Consider the following 19,914-nt stretch of genomic DNA (forward strand, 5'->3'; position numbering starts at 1 on the left):
AGCAAACAAAGAACAAGCAAGAAACTGAGATTGCAATCTGGATATTGCGAATATAAGATGAACACTTTATTGATCAAGGTGGGGTTCTGTGACGCCTTGGTCTAGTCGTTGAACACAAACGAAGTACGCGAAGTTGCAGCTATGCCGAACTTTTAATCTAAACAAAACTCAAAGTCTAAACGACGCCCTAAGGGTTGTATGTAAGGAGGAAGAGGGGGGAATTTCGTGGCCCTTGGAGGAGGGGTCCGAAACCAACCCTAACTCTTGTTTCCCCACACATATAGACTCTAAAAACAGCCTATACTTAAGTATTTCAAAAATACATGGGCCTGGCCCAATAATAAGGTGACGCAGCACCTAAAATAGCCTCTGGACAAAGTTTATGAAGTGGCATCTTTTATATTTCATCCAAGGCTTCATGCACTCCTTATGGTGGCTTCAAAGTCCTGAAATCATCACTTGTAACTCCGTTCTTGATCCCCTTGCACATGCCATCATCTCCATGCTTGAACTTGCTCCAAGGTTCATCTTTTTTGTCCAAGCTACGCCCTTCATTTGTAAGCAAAACAAATGTATCCAATTTAGGCAGCATCATATTCTCATGAACATTAGAATCGTTACCAAGAAACGAAAGTACCTGATAATTCAATTGGCGTGCGTGAGCTCTAGTAATTGGTCCAGTATGTATAGCAGCAAGGGCTATGGGTGTAACAATGGTATTGATGTCCTCATCAAAAGGTCTTACTTGGCACAAACACTAATTAAAACACAAAACCCCATCTAACCAAAGGCTAGATGAATTATTTTTTGCAAAACAGAACCTAAAAAGCAAAAACAAAAATAAAATTGGGTTGCCTCCCAACAAGCGCTATTATTTAACGCCCTTAGCTAGGCATAAAACACGAATAGATCTAAGTATTATCATCTTTGGCATGCAATTCCTCAACTACACACTTATAACTCTTAGGATATTCTTTGGTTTTATCAATGATCAAACTCCTAGGCAAGAAATCAAAAAATTCATTCGTGACAATTGGTTCCTTAATGATATCGAGAAAATTGGGGTGAATACTTATTGATTTGAGATCTTCATTGTCTTTACTAGAAGATTCACCCTTATTCTTAGGAACATAAATAAACTTGGCAATCTTAGTAGGAGGAAGATTTTGAGTAGTTTTAAGGGAGGGAAAAGTGGAACCCAAGTTGATAATGATATCTTCTAATTTGTCAATTCTAGTAGAATCTTGATCTATCTTTTTGTTAACTAGGGGTTCCTTCTCCCTAAGATTCTTTAAGGTGACTCCTACTTTAGTCCATATCGAGTAATCTGATTATGAATTTTGTTATCCAAATTTTCAATCAATTCAACGGTGGCAATCTTATTCTCAATAATATCAAGCCTTTGCATTACATGCTCCAAGGTTAAAACAGTTCCATTAATCAAGAGAGGTGGTGGGCCTAACAAATCTATCATGGCATTGTAAGAATCAAAAGTATGGCTACCCAAGAAATTCCCTCCGGTAATGGTATCTAGAACATATCTATTCCAAGGAGTAACACCCACATAAAAATTGCGAAGAAGAACAATAGTAGATTGCTTTTGAGTAGATCTATTTTGAGCATTGCAAATTCTATATGGAGCATCTTTTAAATTTTCTCCCTCCCTTTGCTTAAAATTGAGAACTTCATTATCGGGAGTGCTAACAATGATGGGGGGACTAGCCATGAAAGCAAGACAAATGATCCAACACACGAGCACACAAAAAGAAAGCGAAGAATACACACAGAAGATGGACGAAGAAAAGGCAAATCTTTTCGAAAATTGTTTTAGAAGTGGGGCAGAGGAAATTGAGAGGCGAATGGGGAATAATGTAATTCAAGAGATGAGAGTTTATGATGGGTACTTGGTATGTCTTGACTTGTCGTAGATCTCCCCGGCAACGGTGCCAGAAATTCTTCCTACTACTTCTTGAGCTTGCGTTAGAGTCTCCCTTGAAGAGGAAAGGGTGATCCAGCAAAGTAGAGTAAGTATTTCTCTAAGTTTGAGAACCAATGTATCAATCCAGTAGGAGACAAAGGACAAGTCAACGAATACCTGCACAAACAATCAAACAACTTGCACCCAACGCGATAAAGGGGTTGTCGATCCCTTCACGGTTACTTGCAAAAGTGAGATCTAAATAGAGATAGATAAACGGTAAAGTAAATATTTTGGTATTTTTAGTTTATAGATCAGAAAGTAAAAGATTGCAAAGGAAGTAAATCGGAAACTAAAATAGTAGATCGGAAACTTATATGATGGAAGATAGAAACTTATATGATGGAAAATAGACCCGGGGGTCATAGGTTTCACCAGGAGCTTCTCTCAAGATAGAAAATATTACGGTTGGTGAACAAATTACTATCGAGCAATTGATAGAAAAGCGCAAAGTTATGACGATATCTAAGGCAATGATCATGAATATAGGCATCACGTCCATGTCAAGTAGACTGAAACGATTCTGCATCTACTACTATTACTCCAAACATCGACCGCTATCGAGCATGCATCTAGAGTATTAAGTTCATAAAGAACAGAGTAACGCATTAAGCAGGATGACATGATGTAGAGGAATTAACTCAAGCAATATGATGAAAACCCCATCTTTTTATCCTCGATGGCAACAATACAATACGTGCCTTGCTGCCCCTACTGTCACTAGGAAAGGACACCGCAAGATTGAACCCAAAGCTAAGCACTTCTCCCATTGCAAGAAAAACCAATCTAGTTGGCCAAACCAAATCGATAGTTTGAAGATACTTTCAAAGATATCAAATCATGCATATAAGAATTTAGAGAAGATTTAAATAATATTCATAGATAAGCTGATCATAAATCCACAATTCATCGGACCTCGGCAAACACAACGCAAAAAAAAGTATTACATCGAATAAATCTCCAAGAACATCGAGGAGAACATGGTATTGAGAATCAAAGAGAGAGAAAAAGCCATCTAGCTACTAGCTATGGACCCGTAGGTCTGTGGTAAACTGCTCACGCTTCATCAAAAGGGCAATGGTGTTGATGTAGAGGCCCTCCGTGATCGAATCCCCCTCCGACAGGACACCGGAAAAGGCCCCTAGATGGGATATCATGGGTACAGAAGGTTGCGGCGATGTAAAAGTGGTTTTGTGGCTCCCTCTGTTGGTTTTGGGATATATGAGAATATATAGGCGAAGAAACTAGGTCGGTGGAGTCACAAGGGGCCCACAAGGGTGGGGGTGCGCCCTACCCCCTGGGCGCGCCCTCCATCCTTGTGGCCGCCTCGTGGCTTCTCTGACTTGCACTCCAAGTCCTCTGGATGTCTTCTGGTCCAAGAAAAATCATCGCAAAAGTTTTATTCCGTTTGGTATTCCTTTTCTGCGAAACTCTAAAACAAGGAAAAACAGAAATTGACACTGGGCTCTAGGTTAATAGGTTAGTCCCAAAAATAATATAAAATAGCATATTAATGCATATAAAACATCCAAAACAGATAATATAATAGCATGACACACTAAAAAATTATAGATATGTTGGAGACGTATCAGATCTCGGCATGGAAGACAAGGTGGAAGAAGGGGTTGTCGACAATGGTGATGTAGAAGAGGTTGAGGAGGAGGTTTTCGATGCTATCCAAGCAAGATTTGGAAAATGAAGCGGCAATTACACGGAGATGGAGGATGTTTGTTTGGTGAGAGCATGGGAAAGTGTGTCACTTGATGTGGTTGCCGACAATGATCAAAAGGGCAAAAAATGACAACACATTGAGGACAAGTATCATAAGCTCATGCCTACCCCATTAGCCTATTCATTGAAATCACTCCAAAACATTGTAGCCGTTGGAGTGGTTACTTGGAACAAGTGAGGAATGCACCCCCCGAATTGGTGCACAATTGATGACCATGTGAGTTTGTTGTCATTTTGTTGCACACATTTGTGATCTTGTTTGCTTTAATGCAAATTTGATATCACACTTGCCTCTTTTCCAAATGTAGGATCGCATTGCGCATGAAAGGTTCAAGCAAATGCCAGTTTCCAAAGGTAAACCATTCTTGCCCCAACATTGTTGGAGCTTGCTTGAACACAATGAGAAATAGAAGTTGAGGAATGAAGAAGCTCCACCAATGAAATGTGCACTCATTAACTTGGAAGACGATGATGATAGTGATGATGCACCAAGGGGAGGAAGAAACAAGGGAAATCCGATGGAAGAAAGATGGACATAGATATGGTGAAGAGGTCGGCCGAGGCCTCTAGCCCGAGGGAGCAAATTAGTTCAATGGTGATGTTAAAGATAACCATGATGGAGAAGCATTTGGAAACCAAGGGGGTGTTGGCCGAGAATAAGAACCAACAAAAGGAGGCAAAGTGGGAGAAAATATGTACCTTCAAGGGGCACAAGATCGCTTTTGAGGAGCAAAAGAGGAAGGACAACAAGATTACCGAGGAAGACCGGTTCTTGATGATGGATCCGAATGGCATGGAACCGATGACAAGAGTTTTGGGAGTTGAAAAGAATGGAGATCATGTTTTGAAGGAGGCAAGAGCTTAATGATCTTAGTCCGATGGTGGTACTTCGGCCCATGGAGGTGTGGTGCTTCCGCCAATGATGGTGGTAGTGGTGGTGCTTCTGACAATGGTGGTGATGGTTCTTTGGCCAATGTTGATGACGGTGATGCTATGGCTGGTGGTGATGGCGATGATTTTGTCAACAATGATGTTACTTGATTTGATCACGTCTAATTGTGTTTGATTGCACATTCTTTGAACAAATTTAATTGCCACCTCTTATATTGCGTTTGTCTTTGGATTTGAACTATTGTTGTACTTGTATTATATAATATTTATATATTTATTCGGTGTATTGCCTTCACTATATGAGTTCATAGTTGAGATGCTTTGCGCATGTCTTTGGATTTGAACTATTGTTGTACTTGTATTATATAATATTTATATATTTATTCGGTGTATTGCTTTCACTATATGAGTTTGTAGTTGAGATGCCTTGCGCATGTATTTATATTTGAACTATTGTTGTACTTGTATTATATAATACTAGCATATGTCCCCGTGTGTTGCAACAGGAGATAAAATAATATGCATTTAAAGTAAGTGAGAATTATATGTGCAAGCAAAACTCTGTGTGCACACGAAAAAGGAACATTTAGGTTTTCGGTTTCGCCACGTGTGAAGGAATCAGTCCGCTATTTTCCATTCATTGATCGAGCGCATTTAAGACTCATCATCGTACGCTAGAGAAGGCCCATTAGTTATTCAAATTACTCTTTCTTTCAATCCTTTCAATCGAGGAGATTTTAAGGTATGAAGTTTCTCAATATTTTTGGAAACATGAACAATTTTTTAAATCCTGAACATTTTTTTGGAAATTATGTACACTAAAAAAAGCGAACAAAATATGAAAGGGAACATCTTTTAAAATTCAGAAATATTTTCTGAAAACACCAACTTTTTTATAAAAACATCAACATTATTTGAATTTGTGAATATTTTTTTTAAAACGGGAACATGCGTTGAAAATTCATAAGATTTTTAGAAAATGTGTATCTTTTATACACGAGCATTATTTTTAATTTTGAATTTTTCACTAAAACATGAATATTTTTCAAATTTTGAGCATTTCTTGAAATGCCATTTTCTTTTCAGAAATCCCAAACAATAAAAAAATTTGGGCAACTTTTTGCAAGTTCCGATTTTTTTCAAAATAGCAACAAAAAATTGGAATTTTGAACATTTGTCAAAATCTGTTTTTTTTTAATTCTGAGCGTTTTTTGAAATTTTTTAAATTTAAGAAATAAATTCTAAAATAAAAATAAACTTGAAAAGGTAAAAAGAGATAGAAAAAGAAGAATAAAAATAGAAGTAAAACACAGAAAAAAGAAAAATGGGCCGGCTCATTAATCGGTGTCATGTGCAAATCCGACTATTTGTTGTCCAGTGCATAAAATAGAATTTTCCAGCTGCATGGGCAGAAAAATAAGTGGGCTGAGTTCGTTGGGCCTTAACGTGCGACCCATATACGAAAATTATTTTCCTAGCAGATAAATGCATAAGAATTTAGTACCACCTCGAATAGAAAAAGAATCGATGATGGACAGATAAAAAAAATTGACGAAACGCCTCTTGCTTTATTAATAGGTAGTAGATATAGTTTTATATATTTATTCAGTGTATTGTCTTCACTATATGAGTTTGTAGTTGAGATGCTTTTATGACCCAAGTAGCCTCAACAAACTTATCTGCCTTGTCCTCTTTGTTGAGTATATAATTATTAGGAAGTATAGGATAGACTAGAATTTGATTCTGCCTTATCTTAGACTTCAAGTTGATCATTATACTTCTATATATATGCCCACGAGGCTTAAGCAATACAACAACTATTTCACTAAACCTCTCTCTTCTAACATGGTATCAGTCTAACCGATCCAAACCCTAGCCGTCGCCGTCGCTTCCGCTCTGCGCCGCCCCGGGAGCAGTCGGCCTCCATGACCGCCGCCGGGGGCCGCGCTGCCGTATCTAGGGTTCGTCGCTGGTTGTGTTGCCCGGTTGCCCTAGAAAGTCTTTCTTTCAATCCTTTGATCCAGGTTTTTCTCTCTGTCGTCGATCATCTTGATCGACGTTTCTCTTTTATTTTTCCGATCTATGAACAGTTTGCGTCGCGCGCCGCCGCTGTTGACCGCTGCGCCTCTACTCCGACTTTGGCATTGACTACACCGATGTCTTCTTCGACTAGCAGCCTCATGGGCCACACGGTGGCCGGAAACGGCCGCCGTCCGCGTCTTAGTCCGCTCGACAAGTTGTGCCGATCATCGCCGCCCCTTCTTCGATCGGACCTACAACCACCCCCGGCCCCATTCGGTTCATCCAGACTTCATCAAGCCAGCCAACATGCCACAAGAGGCATGCATGAGCCAAACCATGCGTGCACGCGCTGGCCGATGTGTGCTGATTTACTGTTGCTGCGGCCGTCCGCTGCAGCCAGGTGACCTTCACCCTCATGCACCAACGCCGCGCGGCCCTCGCGACTCTTCGTGCGCACACGCTGGGCTTCTTGTACTCCTTCGCTGGTTTGTGGCCATCTGCTATCGTGTGCATTTTCCAACTCTCACATCGCGCATAATCAGATTGATCATCCGCCCGTCTGCCGATCCGTCTCATATACATCGTGCGACCGATCTAGTTCGTCGGTTGCGCGCATCTCTACAGGTCTCGTGAAAATCGTTCCCGAGTTCAGCGCATCGATCCCTCCACCAATTGAACAACGGGCTGCCGCTGTGTCGACCCATCGGGCCGCAACACCGCTGCCCCATGGTTTTCCTCGTAACTGCATCGACTCGTGTGTGGCCGCTACATCGCCTCTTCAGGTCGTAGTGCCGCGATACACGGTCCCTGCCACCGTCCCACGCTCCGCCGCCCCTTCGGGTTGTCCCGTCGTGGCCCGCGGTTCCCACCGCCGCCCCGAGGTCTTCCCGCCGCCATCCCGACCTGCCCGCCGCCATTGCGTCGCTCCTTCGGGCCGTAGCGCTGCGGCCCATGGTTCACTCCGTCGTCATCGCACATCGACCTCCTGTGGTATGCACCGCGCCATCTCCCTCGGTGCGGGAACACCATCGTCCACGCTGGTCTTCGTCACATTGTCGGGTTCCTCGCCTACTTCGAGCATCGTCGCCGCACTCCTAACCTAGCCGCCGCCGCCACCGTCAGGCCGCCGCCACCGCTCTTCTTCGGCCGCCGCTGCCACTACCCTCGTAGCCGCCGTTGCCGCCAGTCCACCTCCTTTGTCTTCGTTCAACACCAGCCCCTCGCCAGCGTCACCGTCATCTATCCCGACCACTTCGTCTACTTCGATCACCGTTGGTGACATCGGCCCACGCCGATTGACGCGATAATTGTCGTCGAGTCTACTTCTCTGCCGGCCCTTTGACTCCTTGACATGGCGTACAGCTTGCAAGTCTCTCATCTACGCATGCCCGGTGCTGGCAACACCGATGCGTGCCTTCGTCCACGACATGTCCCCGAGCCTGGCAAGCCCGGTGCGACACTTCGTCAACTTCGTCTTCGTCCGTCTACGCATGCTCGGTGCTGGCAACACCAATGCGTGCCCTCGTCCACGATGTGTCCCCGGGTTTGACAAACCCAGCGCGACGCCTCGTCAACACCGTCCTCCTTTCGGCGCACCACTACCTCGACACCATTGCGCCCATGAATAACTCGGCGCCTCCTTGCGCCCGAGGCTCCACGGCGACTTCCTCGACACCGGCCACTCGGATTCGACATCGACCACGACATTCTTCGCACGGCCATACCACCCTACGGTCTCGGCTATATCAACAAACGACACAAAGGGCTACCGCCTTGCTTGAGCAACCTCATCGGTTTCCACTTCAACCACGCCTTCCGTGATGCGTCGACCGTTACGACTGTTGCGGGAGGGGGGGGGGGAGGTCCGTCGTCTTGCCTTCGAATTCTTCTCCAGTCTCACCGTCTGCGCCGCTACCGTTATGACTGCGGGGGATGTTGAGTATATAATTATTTGGAAGTATATGATAGACTAGGATTTGATCTTGCCTTGTCTTGTACTCCAAGTTAATCATTTTGTGCTCCTATGTGTGTGTGTGTGTGTGCGCGCGCGCGCGCCCATGAGGCTTAAGCAATACAACAACTATTCCACCAAACACCAGTCTCCTTTCTAACACTCTCCCCTAAAAGCATCTCCAGCCGTTGAGCCTCCCAGGAGGCATTTTTTCGCCGCTTGGGGGGTTGCCGGCGAGAAGTTTGGCCTAGGGGCGGGGATTTTCCCACTCGTTGCGCCCCCGGAAGGGCGAGAAGCGGGGCCCGACGAGGACGAGCTCGGTGTTGAGCGTGTACGCCTGCTGCACCGACGACACCCCCGCCGCAGACGACCACGCGGCGCGTCAAACCCGCCGGCCGCCGCGCCCTGGCCGCCGCGCGACCTCCACCCCGCCCTGGCCGCCGCGCCTCTGGCCCCGCCGCGCGGCGGGGCTCCACTCTCCTCCGGCCCCAGCGCCCGTGGAGACCACACCTGCAACTCCACCGCCACTTCCAGGCGCGGGTGACCCCCCTCCGTTTCGGACCCGATGCCTCTCATGGCCGTCTCCTCCCCACCACCCTTCCCTTTCCCTCTGTGCACCACCCCCGCCGCGCCATCGCCGGGGCCACAACAGCGCCCTCCGCCACCGCCAGCGATGACTTCGACTACCCCCTCGCCGCCTCCTCTGTCCGCTGGCCCAGCCTCCGCTTCCTGCACCTCCCGGTGCCCCGCTTCCCCGTCGCCGACGCCGCTCCCCCTCCGCCTGGCCGCCGCGCGCGCCCCACCGCGCCCCTGGCGGCCACACGCGCCCCGCCCCGCCGCGCTCGCCCCGCCTCACCGCTGGCCGGGCCTGCCGCTGCTGCTTCTTGACCTCCGACCGCCGCGTGAGCTCCGCCTCGGCCACGCACAGGCTGGCGCGGACGAGCTTCGCCCCGGCCACGAGTGCCAGCTCCGGCCACGGCCGCGGCCAGCTTGCTCTCCCATGCGGCTCGGCGTGTGTGCGTGGGGTAGGTAGAAGAAAGGAGAAAAGAGAGGAGAGAGAGGAGAGGAGAGAGGTGGATGGCTGACGTGGGCCAATTGGATGGCTTAAATAAAGCGTCAGTGCTCTCAGATGCCCCCCGATGGCCTGGGTGTGGCCTGGGCGCACCGGCCGTATTTTTCGTCTAATTCAGCGAAAAGTAAGGTCCTGAAGATCTGAATGTGACGTTTTTTTGTCGGTGGACGCCTAAAAAATAACTTGAGAACACTTCTTGGGACACTAGTGGAGATGCTCTCATCCTTCATTTTCCACTTACTTCTCCAACCCATGAGAAAGGGACATCACTGAGAGAGAAGAGAGTGTCTCTGTATATCTGGAGCGGAGGGTGAGGTGAGGCCGCGAGGTCGAGAGGGAGAGCACGAGCCAACCTCCCGTTTCCACCTCTCTATCCTATGGATAGAACCGCCGCGACAGCCATAGATATCCTCGCTATGATCCCATCAGCGCCCTCTCCTTTGTAGCACCATCTCCCCTCCCCCACCCCACCCCCGGGTTTATTTGATAAGATTTGATCCCAATCCTCGCACGTTTCTTGGCCGAGTGGGGGAGAAGATTCCAGAAATGGCCGTCGCCGTAGCCGCCGGGACCCTCCGTACCTGTTCCGGCGTATTTCCGGCGGCGTCCGGGAACCATCCACTTGCCGGGTGGCGGCCACTTGCACCGGCAGCGCCCGCTAAGCTGAGGTGAGCAGACTGGCCCAGATTTCCTTCCGCTTTTGGCACATTAGAATCTGAGTCTTTTTTCCCGTTTGGATGCTAAGATGCTGTGCTAGGATTCGAAGATTCGTAGCCTTAGCTCCAAAGTTTCGAGCTCTTAATTTAGAACGGATGCCCCTTCAAAATGAATTCTGCATAATAGTGTTGTTCAGTGGGATGCAGAATTTTTTGTTTGATTCATCCGCTATCCTTGGTGCTAACTTACATAATGATTTCGTCATGATATAACTCAATGCTTAGACTCTTTTGTTTTGTTTCAGCTGCAGAATATACCTCATAGTTGGTTTAATTCTGGTTAAAACTGTGAGGCTTTTGTGAAATTCTGGTTCCACTGGGTCATTTTATTGTTGAACTGATGGTAGCGCTAATTACTTTAGGGGCGCAGTGATGATTACGATAAGTCAGTTCATTTTTTCGTCACAGCTAGTTTAGCTAAAGCAGTGGTAATAAGTTTAGCTGACCGAAATTTTATGGTGCTGAGGGGTTGATTACATTTGCAGGTAGTCACGCCAGCAATATATTTCTTTCTTTCTTTCTTGCTGGATTTGTGAACTTATGTGTTATAGTTTCTTGTGCAGACTGATATGATCAAGCTTGATACTATATTCTTTGGTTTGTCGTGTTGGAAAAATGTACCCTTGTCTGTTGCAACTAACTATAGGTTATAAGCGTTTCCTTCATTCTATTTTATTGTGTTATAAACACTGGCTGCACCGTGTGAATACTTGCTTTCTTTGAATCAATTTGTTTCCATCAACTGATTAAATATATTTAAACTGCTGTTAATACACTTTCTGGTGTTAAAACTGTTATGATTTCCATCCATGTGGTTCAAGTGAGTGGTCTAGTTGCTACACAGTGCATTGATGTTATTTTGATGAAATATTTTTATTCATTGTTTTTTCTCATTAAGCTCTTTAACATTTTGTCTTATTACATCACAACCTCTTTCAATTCTCAATATATATTGCACATGTGTATTATTACAACTATTTTTTCTTTTGTTTAGATTATTGTCTCCAGCTTTGAGGGTTCCTAGAGCTGCTTCGCCTGCAGCTGTTGAGGTAGATAGCATTGCTTACGACAAAACATTGGATGAACCTCCATGTTCAACTGCAGATACTTTGTTTTGCAGAATGGGAGCTCTAGCAACAGTAATACAGTCCCTACACCAAAAGTTATAATAGATCAAGACTCAGATCCGGATGCAACTATTGTGGAAGTAACCTTGGGTGACCGTCTTGGAGATCTTCTTGATACTGTGTGTTGTTTACACTGCCTTTTCAATTTACCTTTACCATTCATCACTCTTAGGTTCTTATTTTCACCATCTTGGATTCATGAAATGCTGATTAGTTCGGTGTTCTGTTCTATGTGCAGATGAGTGCCTTGAGGAATTTAGGGCTAAATGTTGTGAAAGCTAGTGTCTGCCTCGATTCTTCTGGCAAGCACAATAAGTTCTCTATAACAAAGTCGTAAGTGGATCATTTTATTATTATTTCAGATATGCAAAGCTTGGCTTGAGGAATCTCTCATATAAGTTTGATCTTCCAGTTATAAAAGCAGAATGTGACATCTTTCTTCATTGTACTTTTCTGCACATATCACTTCTTGTCTAGAATGAGTGAGAGCAATACTCTACAGGTCAACTGGTCGCAAAATTGATGACCCAGAGTTGTTAGAAGCAGTAAGACTGACAATTATTAACAACATGCTTGAGTATCATCCTGTAATTTCCCTCGACCCTTTTTTTCTTTGCTAAGATGTCTTAACTTAAATCTCGTAAACTAACGTCTGCGTCTTTATTTATTTGACACTAGGAAGCTAGCAGTCAATTGGCCATGGGTGCAACTTTTGGGCTAGAGCCCCCTACGGAAGTGGTACTTGTTTAAATCCATCCATAAATCAAAGAGTCTGTACCTTCTATCTTATCGACCTTGAATACCTGGAAACATCTCAATTATATGGACGACCTTAAAACCATATTATTTATCTTTGTGTTATGAGAAGGAACAACACATGAAGGTTTACAAGACACTATGTTCTACTCCCTCCGTTCCTAAATATAAGTCTTTTTAGAGGTTCCACTACAAACTACATACGGATGTATGTAGACATATTTTAGAGAGTAGATTCACTCTTTTTGCTCCGTATGTAGTCCATAGTGGAATCTCTAAAAAGACTTATATTTAGGAACGGAGGGAGTAATAGTAAACTTCATGATAGGAATGCCTTGTCTGTAAATTTATATATACCCGATTGATTGCTAAACCTGACCATATAAAAAGTAATTATGGTACACATGATTTCGATAGTGCCTTGTTGCAGAATGCATTCATATGTTTTGAGTACACGAATTTGGATGAACTGCTCATACTATGCCCATGAAATTGCAGTCTGATGTCACATCATAATTAATGTGCTCGATATTCGTAATTTTTTTCTATATGTAAATAGTTTTTGCATGTAAATCGGCAGGTTGATGTGGACATAGCAACTCACATAGAGATCTATGACGATGGTCCTGAAAGAAGGTACTCTTCCCTGTTGCTTTATTCTTCATAATACAAGAAAAGTTCATGTACTTTGGCTTTCATCCTAATAAAGTACTCCCTCCGATCCATAATGAGTGTCGCAGTTTTGAACTGAGGTTGAACTAACCTTAGTTCAAAACTGCGACATTTATTATGGATCGGAGGGAGTACTTGTTATGGGGCTAGAAGCAATATAATGATTCGTTCTTGGTTCTTTTGTGGATCAAGCTTGTGTCCTAAAGAAGATATCTGACTGGAGATTAGCTGTCATCTCGAATGACTATGACCAGTTTTTTTTTTGTGAGAACCTGATTTGTTTTTGGACGGCATTGAATAAGAAAATGCATTGCCTATAGGCTATAAGATATCCCTTAGCATTATCTGAACTTTGCTTTCTTGACCGCAGTAAGATCATCAGTTTGCTATATTGTTATTCTTCCCCATAAGTATAAGATCGCATTGATTTGATATCCCCCAATGTTCCATTTCAGTTTACTTGTTGTGGAATCAGCTGACCGTCCAGGGTTGTTGGTTGATCTAGTTAAGATCATTGCTGACATCAATATCACTGTCCAATCTGGAGAATTTGACACTGAGGTGACACCAGTCATTTGGGGATTTTGTATTCAAAAGTTGTTCTTCTGCTGAGATTTTGTATCTTGTAGGGGCTACTGGCCAAGGCAAAATTCCATGTCAGTTACCGGGGCAGGCCATTAATCAAGGCTTTGCAACAGGTAAACTCATCATGCATGCAATTATCTCTTGGGTGTTGCATCAGATTACCATGGAACCGGGACATGTATAGAAGTCCTATCTTTGATCTAGTGAAAAGGGGAAAATAGAAGTAGCAGACCATCCTGATTAGAGCCAAATGTATCTCTATTATTTTCGCTGGTCACCAAAGTGTATTTTCTCATTTAGTTCATTCCTGCAGGTTCTCGCGAATAGCTTGCGTTATTTCTTGAGGAGGCCGACAACAGAGGATGCCAGTTTCTAAGAAGATGATTACAAACCCACGCCTTATCATAGCTCATGAGACATGATATTTGTATGAAGTTTGCACTATCATCCAAATTATTCCTGAAATATGCATAATTCCCCAAAAAGGGAGGTACACGATATATCATGTACTCATAGTTTCATGTGAAGGCAGCTTCATGCTGTATGAACTGCACTAGCCTTCCAAGTTAAGGTATGAGATGGCAGTATAACACATGGTTATTTTGCTACCCGGGATGCATGTTTGATGATAAAATAAGAGGGCCGCTTGTGTGGCCAATCGTCTATTGTTTGGGGTGTGCTACTCCGCTAGCTAATTTTTTTTTTGCAATAGAGGTCTTCTTGTAGTTTTTTCTTTGTTGAATCAGAGTTTCTGTAGATTTTTTTTTTTTGCAATGAAGGTGTTGTCGCAAAAGCTTGCCTAAGACCCTTGTTGCAAAAAAATAAAAAAAATCATCTGTTGGTCATCATATGGCCATGGACAAGCTCATGCTCGGGCCGACCAACCAGCGGGTGGTGCTGCTCTGATGTGTCTGCGGGAGCCTGTGGAGCCTTATCGACTACCATAAAAAAGGGCGTAGGGGGAGCCCATAACATTGAGGGCTAGTTTGGTAGCCCGTGATCCCAGGGGGGTCCCCGTCAAAAACCAGGGCACATAGCCCACGAGGCAAACTCGGCCCGTGCAAAACCACCGGGACATTTGGGGAGGTCCTATCTGACGCGTTCTGCGTCATGTCCTATCTGACGCGTTCTGCGTCAGGTTGCAGCCGTTTCGCACAGGGAACCAAGTTGGCGGGCTTAGTGAGCCGCGCGTGCGATTCTTGTGTCTGAACACAGCCGAGCTATAGCTGCTAGCCAGTGTGACAAAGTGACTTCCATGTAAACATAACAGCCCGACTTTTAAAGAACCAAACAGCAGCGGCAAATCTTAAAGAACAGCTCCCAAAAAACCGTACGTGAGTAGGATCGAACACATGATCTAACGTTAGTGAACCACGTCCCTACCCACTGTAAGACATAAATTTTGTTGTCTAAATCTGGCAGCTCAGTTTATATACAACCTATAGGCAGCGAAATATTTAATCCTTTTTTGAAATTTCGAACAGAAATTTTCTTTTTTCACAAAAGTCAATGCTTTTTGAATAATCAAACAAAATTTGAAAAGACTCGAACATTTTTTGGGAATCTCAAACATTTTTTGGAAAAAGGAAACAAATTTGTAAACGAGTACATTTTCCAAACTACGAATAACTTTTGAAAATGCGAACATTTTTCAAAACACGGGAACAAACAAGGGAAACCATGAACAATTATAAAACACCTGAACATTTATAATTATTATGTCCTGAAAATTATTTTCAAAATGCGAACACTACTTCAAAATTGCGAACATGTTTAAAAAACCATGAACACAATTTGAAACACCAAAAAATTAATAAAAAAAGGAGAAAAAACGTAACATGTTTTTTGAAAACGTGAATACTTTTTAATATTCAGATAATTTTTGTAAACTGAGAACAGATTTAAATTTATGAAAACTATTTGGAAAACCTGAACATTTTTAAAGTTATGAAAGTTGCTTGGAACGCCTGAACATTTTTTTGCATTTGTGAACAATTTTTGAAAACAAGAACATTTTTTGTAGTCACGAACATTCTCTGAAAAGTTGTGAAAATTTTGAACAAAAACATTCCGAACAATTTTTGTAAAACAAGAACATTTTTTTTGCATTTGTGAACAATTTTTGAAAATGAGAACATTTTTTGTAGTCACGAACATTTTCTGAAAAGTTATGAAAATTTTGAACATAAACATTCCGAACATTTTTTGTAAAACAAGAACATTTTTTGAAATTCATGAACAATTTTTTAAAACTGTGAACATTTTTTGAAAGTATGAACAATTTTTTTAAAACAGAACCATATTTGAAAATTTTAATGTCTTTTAAAAGCACGTACATTTTTTCTTAATTTTTGAACAACTTTCTAAGCATGATCTTTTAAAAGAAACTTGAAAACAAGACAAAAAAACAAAACCAAGAAACAAAAGAGGGAAAAAAAGAAAATGAAACAGAAAGAAAAAACAGAAAGAAACAGTAAAACCGATAAAATAAATAAAAAAACCGGTTTAGGGAACCTTCTAGAAGGTTCCTAAAACCGTCTGGGAAACTCTAGAAAGGCCGCAAATAGTAATGGGCCGGCCCAGGTCATCGCTCCATCGCCAGGTCTATGCGAAAGGTCGACAGTTCGACGCAGAATGCGTCGAATAGGATATTCCGGACATTTGGTCTGCTCGCTCGCTGGGATATTCTTCCCAGATCCTCTTCCTTTCCCTGGGAGAGAAAACCACGCCTAGATATGTCGGGGAGAAAAGCCACGCCTGGCGCGGGCGCATCTAGCAATCTCCTCCCCTCTCCATTGTCCTCCAAATTGCAGAGGTGATCTCCTCGTCATAGAAGGAGAGGATCCCCCATGGGCATGGAAATCTCCCGGTGGAGGATTAGAGCCTGAGGGTGTCTACCTCGTCGGCTCTCATGGTGAGCTCTTCCATGTGTGCATTGTAGAAAGGAGGGGATTCGTGTTCGAAGGGGATCGAACACAAAGAACCTGCAAATCCTCTAGGCAGTCACTGGTTGTTGGTGGTGGGGGGCGGGGGGCGTGCCGACAACCTCGCGCATGGATGACATCGGCAAGCCGCCATCACCACTGTGCACGATTGCATACCACTATGTGTGTAGACAACAATGACGACTGCGATAGATCTGCAGCGGCCTGGGCCTAGGAGCCCGCATCATCCTACCGGAGTGGTGCTCCATGAACGAGAGTTCTAGGTAGGCGGGGATGGCCCCCACACGAGTGGTGCTCCTAGAACTAGGCTAGAAACTCGGGTTTCATGGCTACAGAGAACTAATTGGTTTTATTAGAGGAATCCCCCCATCGCCACCCCTCACTTCTGTTCCAGTACAATTACAAACGGATTGAGAGGCCAATGCGTTCTTCACTAAGTTCCTCGAGTACACTAGAGATAATACCCCATGCGGTGTTGTAGGAATTACTTGCAGTTATTTCAATGAGATTTGGTTGTACATTGAAACATTGATATTTAAACTAACAATATGTGATCTGAAATTAGAATACACATGATTTATTTTCTTTGATTATTCTATAGTTTTTGAATATTTATTAAATATGAGTAGTATGCATGGTGCATGTTAACATGGGTCTTTTTTCATGCATGGTGGCATGGTGAGGTGGCATACTTGCATGGTGAGAGAATTGAAGATAGTGGGGATCAACTATTTAGGTATATAGGATATGGTAAACGTTTAGGATATGGTAAACGCTATAGGGTTCATTGGACTCATTCGTGACCTACAAGCCGGGTTGGTAGTCTCGTCTTGCGTCTAGACTGGGCCGCCGTCGCATCATTTAAATTGGAGATGGCATCTTTGGCAATCCCCCTTCTTGAGTAACGGCTTGACCCAAGCCGCTGTTTGAGGAAACTACTAGCGCAACGAATCTAGATCTTCCCAAGTACAAGCAGATGCATTCGTCCTGAAGAAGAGCATCAGGAGGGGGTAGAACTAATTGTACCTGGTTGTGAGGAGCCACACATTGCTTAAGCCGGGAGACATGAAGTACTGGATGAATTCGGCTGAAGGAGGGAAGAATCCAAACAATAAGCTGGTTCTCCAATCTTTCCAGTAATAAGACATGGTCCATAACACTTTGTAGATCCATCTAGTGCCCCGGTAGTGTGTTAAAAATTGTTAGACCAAATTGTTAAGGGACTAATATGTTTGTGTGCACACGGAGTAAAAAGTCTCTGGGTAGCATTGAGAATATTGTTATATCTTTGAGCAAGATTGTCTGAGCCATTGAGGAGTATGCTATTGATAAGATTGTGTGTGGGAGAAGACCCCTAAAAAATGTTGTTGAGCGGAATCATACCGGTATGTTGTTCGGCAAGAAGATGTATGTCTTTCTCTAGCTTCATTTCTTTCATTTGAGTCATAAGGAAAACCAGACAATAAGGGGGTCCAAGTTAGTTGAGATTTAGGTCTTCATTGTGTACTCAATCATAAACCTATATCTCTGAGCGAAGTCGAGAGAAATCTTTTTATGCATTGTGTTTCTTCCTTTAAGTTAGAGACAGAGTTCTTCTGAACTTTGAGATAAAATCACAAGTAGTAGAGTCACCTTGACTTGCGCTGCAAGTAAGTTGCCGCGTGAGTTTGAAATCGAACCGTTGTGACATGTCAGTTTATCGTTGTGTGGCACATGCCCCTATTGTTCATTTCACACCTTAGGATTGCTCGAGCTATAAATAGCCATCACACCCCAACCTGCAATGGTTGGTTGCTCCATTTGAACTAAGAGTCTCTATCTGAGCAACCCAGAGTATTGAGAGATTTCACAAAGGGAATACCCCAAAGCAAATTTATTTAAGTGATTGAGCATCATGAATAACTAGATTGATACGAAGCTTATGCATATTGCTCTTGTGAGCTGCACGCTCACTAGGGGGTTAGGTGTCGGTCCGAGCAACCAAGAGTGATCATGGTTTGCCAAGGACGAGTATGTGAAGGTTCGGAGATTGCGTTGAAGATTCTACCAAGAGTAAATCAACTGAAGTTCCAGGAACTTCACGTTCAGGATAATAGGACATAGAGTAATTAACATCACGAGGAACTTCACATCTGTCATCACCGCCATCGTCTCCAGCGACTCCATCATCTTCCAATGTCTCCATCACCTCCCTCCCTCTTTATTCAGCTGTCCACTCTCCTGCAACCCGCTGTAATCCCTCTGTTGAACATGGTGTTTGATGCTATTAATTATTATACAATGATTTCTTGCATCTTCTATATGTCTACGTAGATCCTTTTTGTCCTATAAGTTAATTATGTTATGCTATGGTTGATTTGAGTTGTATGTTGATATGGTGCTGTCCTATTATGCCCGCAGTTTGCACATACGTGTGGGATTCATGCTTTTGGGCTTTGCAATACATGATTGATTTGCTTATGATGGGTTGTCGAAGTGAAAGAAACCTAAACCCTAGTTTGTGAGTTGTTGCATATGGGATAAAGGGGATCTTAGATCTTAATTCCATGGTTAGGATTTTACCTTAATTAATCTTTGGTATTTGCGGATGCTTTCTAGAGTTCCAATCATAAGTACTTGTAGTCAATGGATTTTGTTGCATGTTAGCATAGGCCTCTCCCGCATATAGAACTGCAATAGTTGATTATCAGTTTACTTTCATATACAATTGCCTAGGGACAATTCTGCACCACATACCACCACTACTCCACACTCACTGTCCTTTACTTCATTGTACCTTTACCTTACATCGCATAGCCTTTATTTCTAAGTTCTTTTTATCTTGCAAAGGTGTCCTTTTATACCCACAAAAGTACTTCTAGTTTTATCTTGTAAATCAAAAAAATTCCTATAAAGCACCCAAGATATATCTATGGAGATGCATACAACTAGAGGGGGAGTGTGTCTACATACCATTGTATACCAAAAGCATTAACGATCTAAAGATCATGGTTGGCGTAGTCGTACTCGTGTCGCAATCCAATCTGATCCAAGCACCGCATGTGCGGCATCTCTGATATTAGCATTAACGATCTAAAGATCGTGGCCTCCTCTCCTTCTCGATCCAGCAAGCAAGGGAGAGGAGGTAGATGAGATATGAACCAACACGATGGTGTGGTGGCAGCGCCAAGCATGTACCGGAGAATATGGAGGAGTAGCAGGAGAGGGACGGGGCAAGGGCCAAAGGGTTCGCAGCCCCCTGTGCCTCCCAACTATATATAGGGGTGAGGGAGGGGCATGCTAGCCCTAGTCCCCTCCCAAGGCAGGGGGTGGCGGCCAAGGGGGGATGAGTTCCCTCCAAGCCAAGTAGAGGGCCCTCCTCTTTAGGGTTTCCCTTACCCTAGGCTCATGGGCCAAGTAGGGGCTAGTGTGCCTGGCCCAATAAGGCTAGGGCACCCCCAAAACCCATGCTGCTATATGGGGCGTGGT

General features: G+C 43.7%; 1 protein-coding gene across 1 annotated transcript; it reads left to right on the plus strand.

Moving 5' to 3' along the window:
* The first annotated feature begins 9,922 nt into the window (after window positions 1-9,922).
* On the plus strand, window positions 9,923-14,111 carry LOC123146922 (ACT domain-containing protein DS12, chloroplastic). Its single transcript, XM_044566180.1, has 10 exons — window positions 9,923-10,313; window positions 11,356-11,410; window positions 11,482-11,607; window positions 11,727-11,821; window positions 11,991-12,075; window positions 12,167-12,226; window positions 12,825-12,880; window positions 13,372-13,477; window positions 13,546-13,614; window positions 13,815-14,111. Exons 1-10 carry the CDS (start codon window positions 10,192-10,194, stop codon window positions 13,875-13,877), a joined length of 837 nt encoding a protein of 278 aa, XP_044422115.1. The 5' UTR covers window positions 9,923-10,191; the 3' UTR covers window positions 13,878-14,111.
* Window positions 14,112-19,914: the final 5,803 nt, after the last annotated feature.

This window comes from Triticum aestivum, chromosome 7A, assembly GCF_018294505.1.
Source record: "Triticum aestivum cultivar Chinese Spring chromosome 7A, IWGSC CS RefSeq v2.1, whole genome shotgun sequence".
Classification (NCBI taxonomy): domain Eukaryota; kingdom Viridiplantae; phylum Streptophyta; class Magnoliopsida; order Poales; family Poaceae; genus Triticum; species Triticum aestivum.

Bases quoted from the DNA above. Each gene is read 5' to 3' on its own strand.
- LOC123146922 (XM_044566180.1), top strand. From the start codon at position 10,192: ATGGCCGTCGCCGTAGCCGCCGGGACCCTCCGTACCTGTTCCGGCGTA. The intron at 10,314-11,355 runs GTGAGCAGACTG...TCTTTTGTTTAG, and splicing joins GCAGCGCCCGCTAAGCTGAG to ATTATTGTCTCCAGCTTTGA. The intron at 11,608-11,726 runs GTGTGTTGTTTA...TTCTATGTGCAG, and splicing joins TTGGAGATCTTCTTGATACT to ATGAGTGCCTTGAGGAATTT.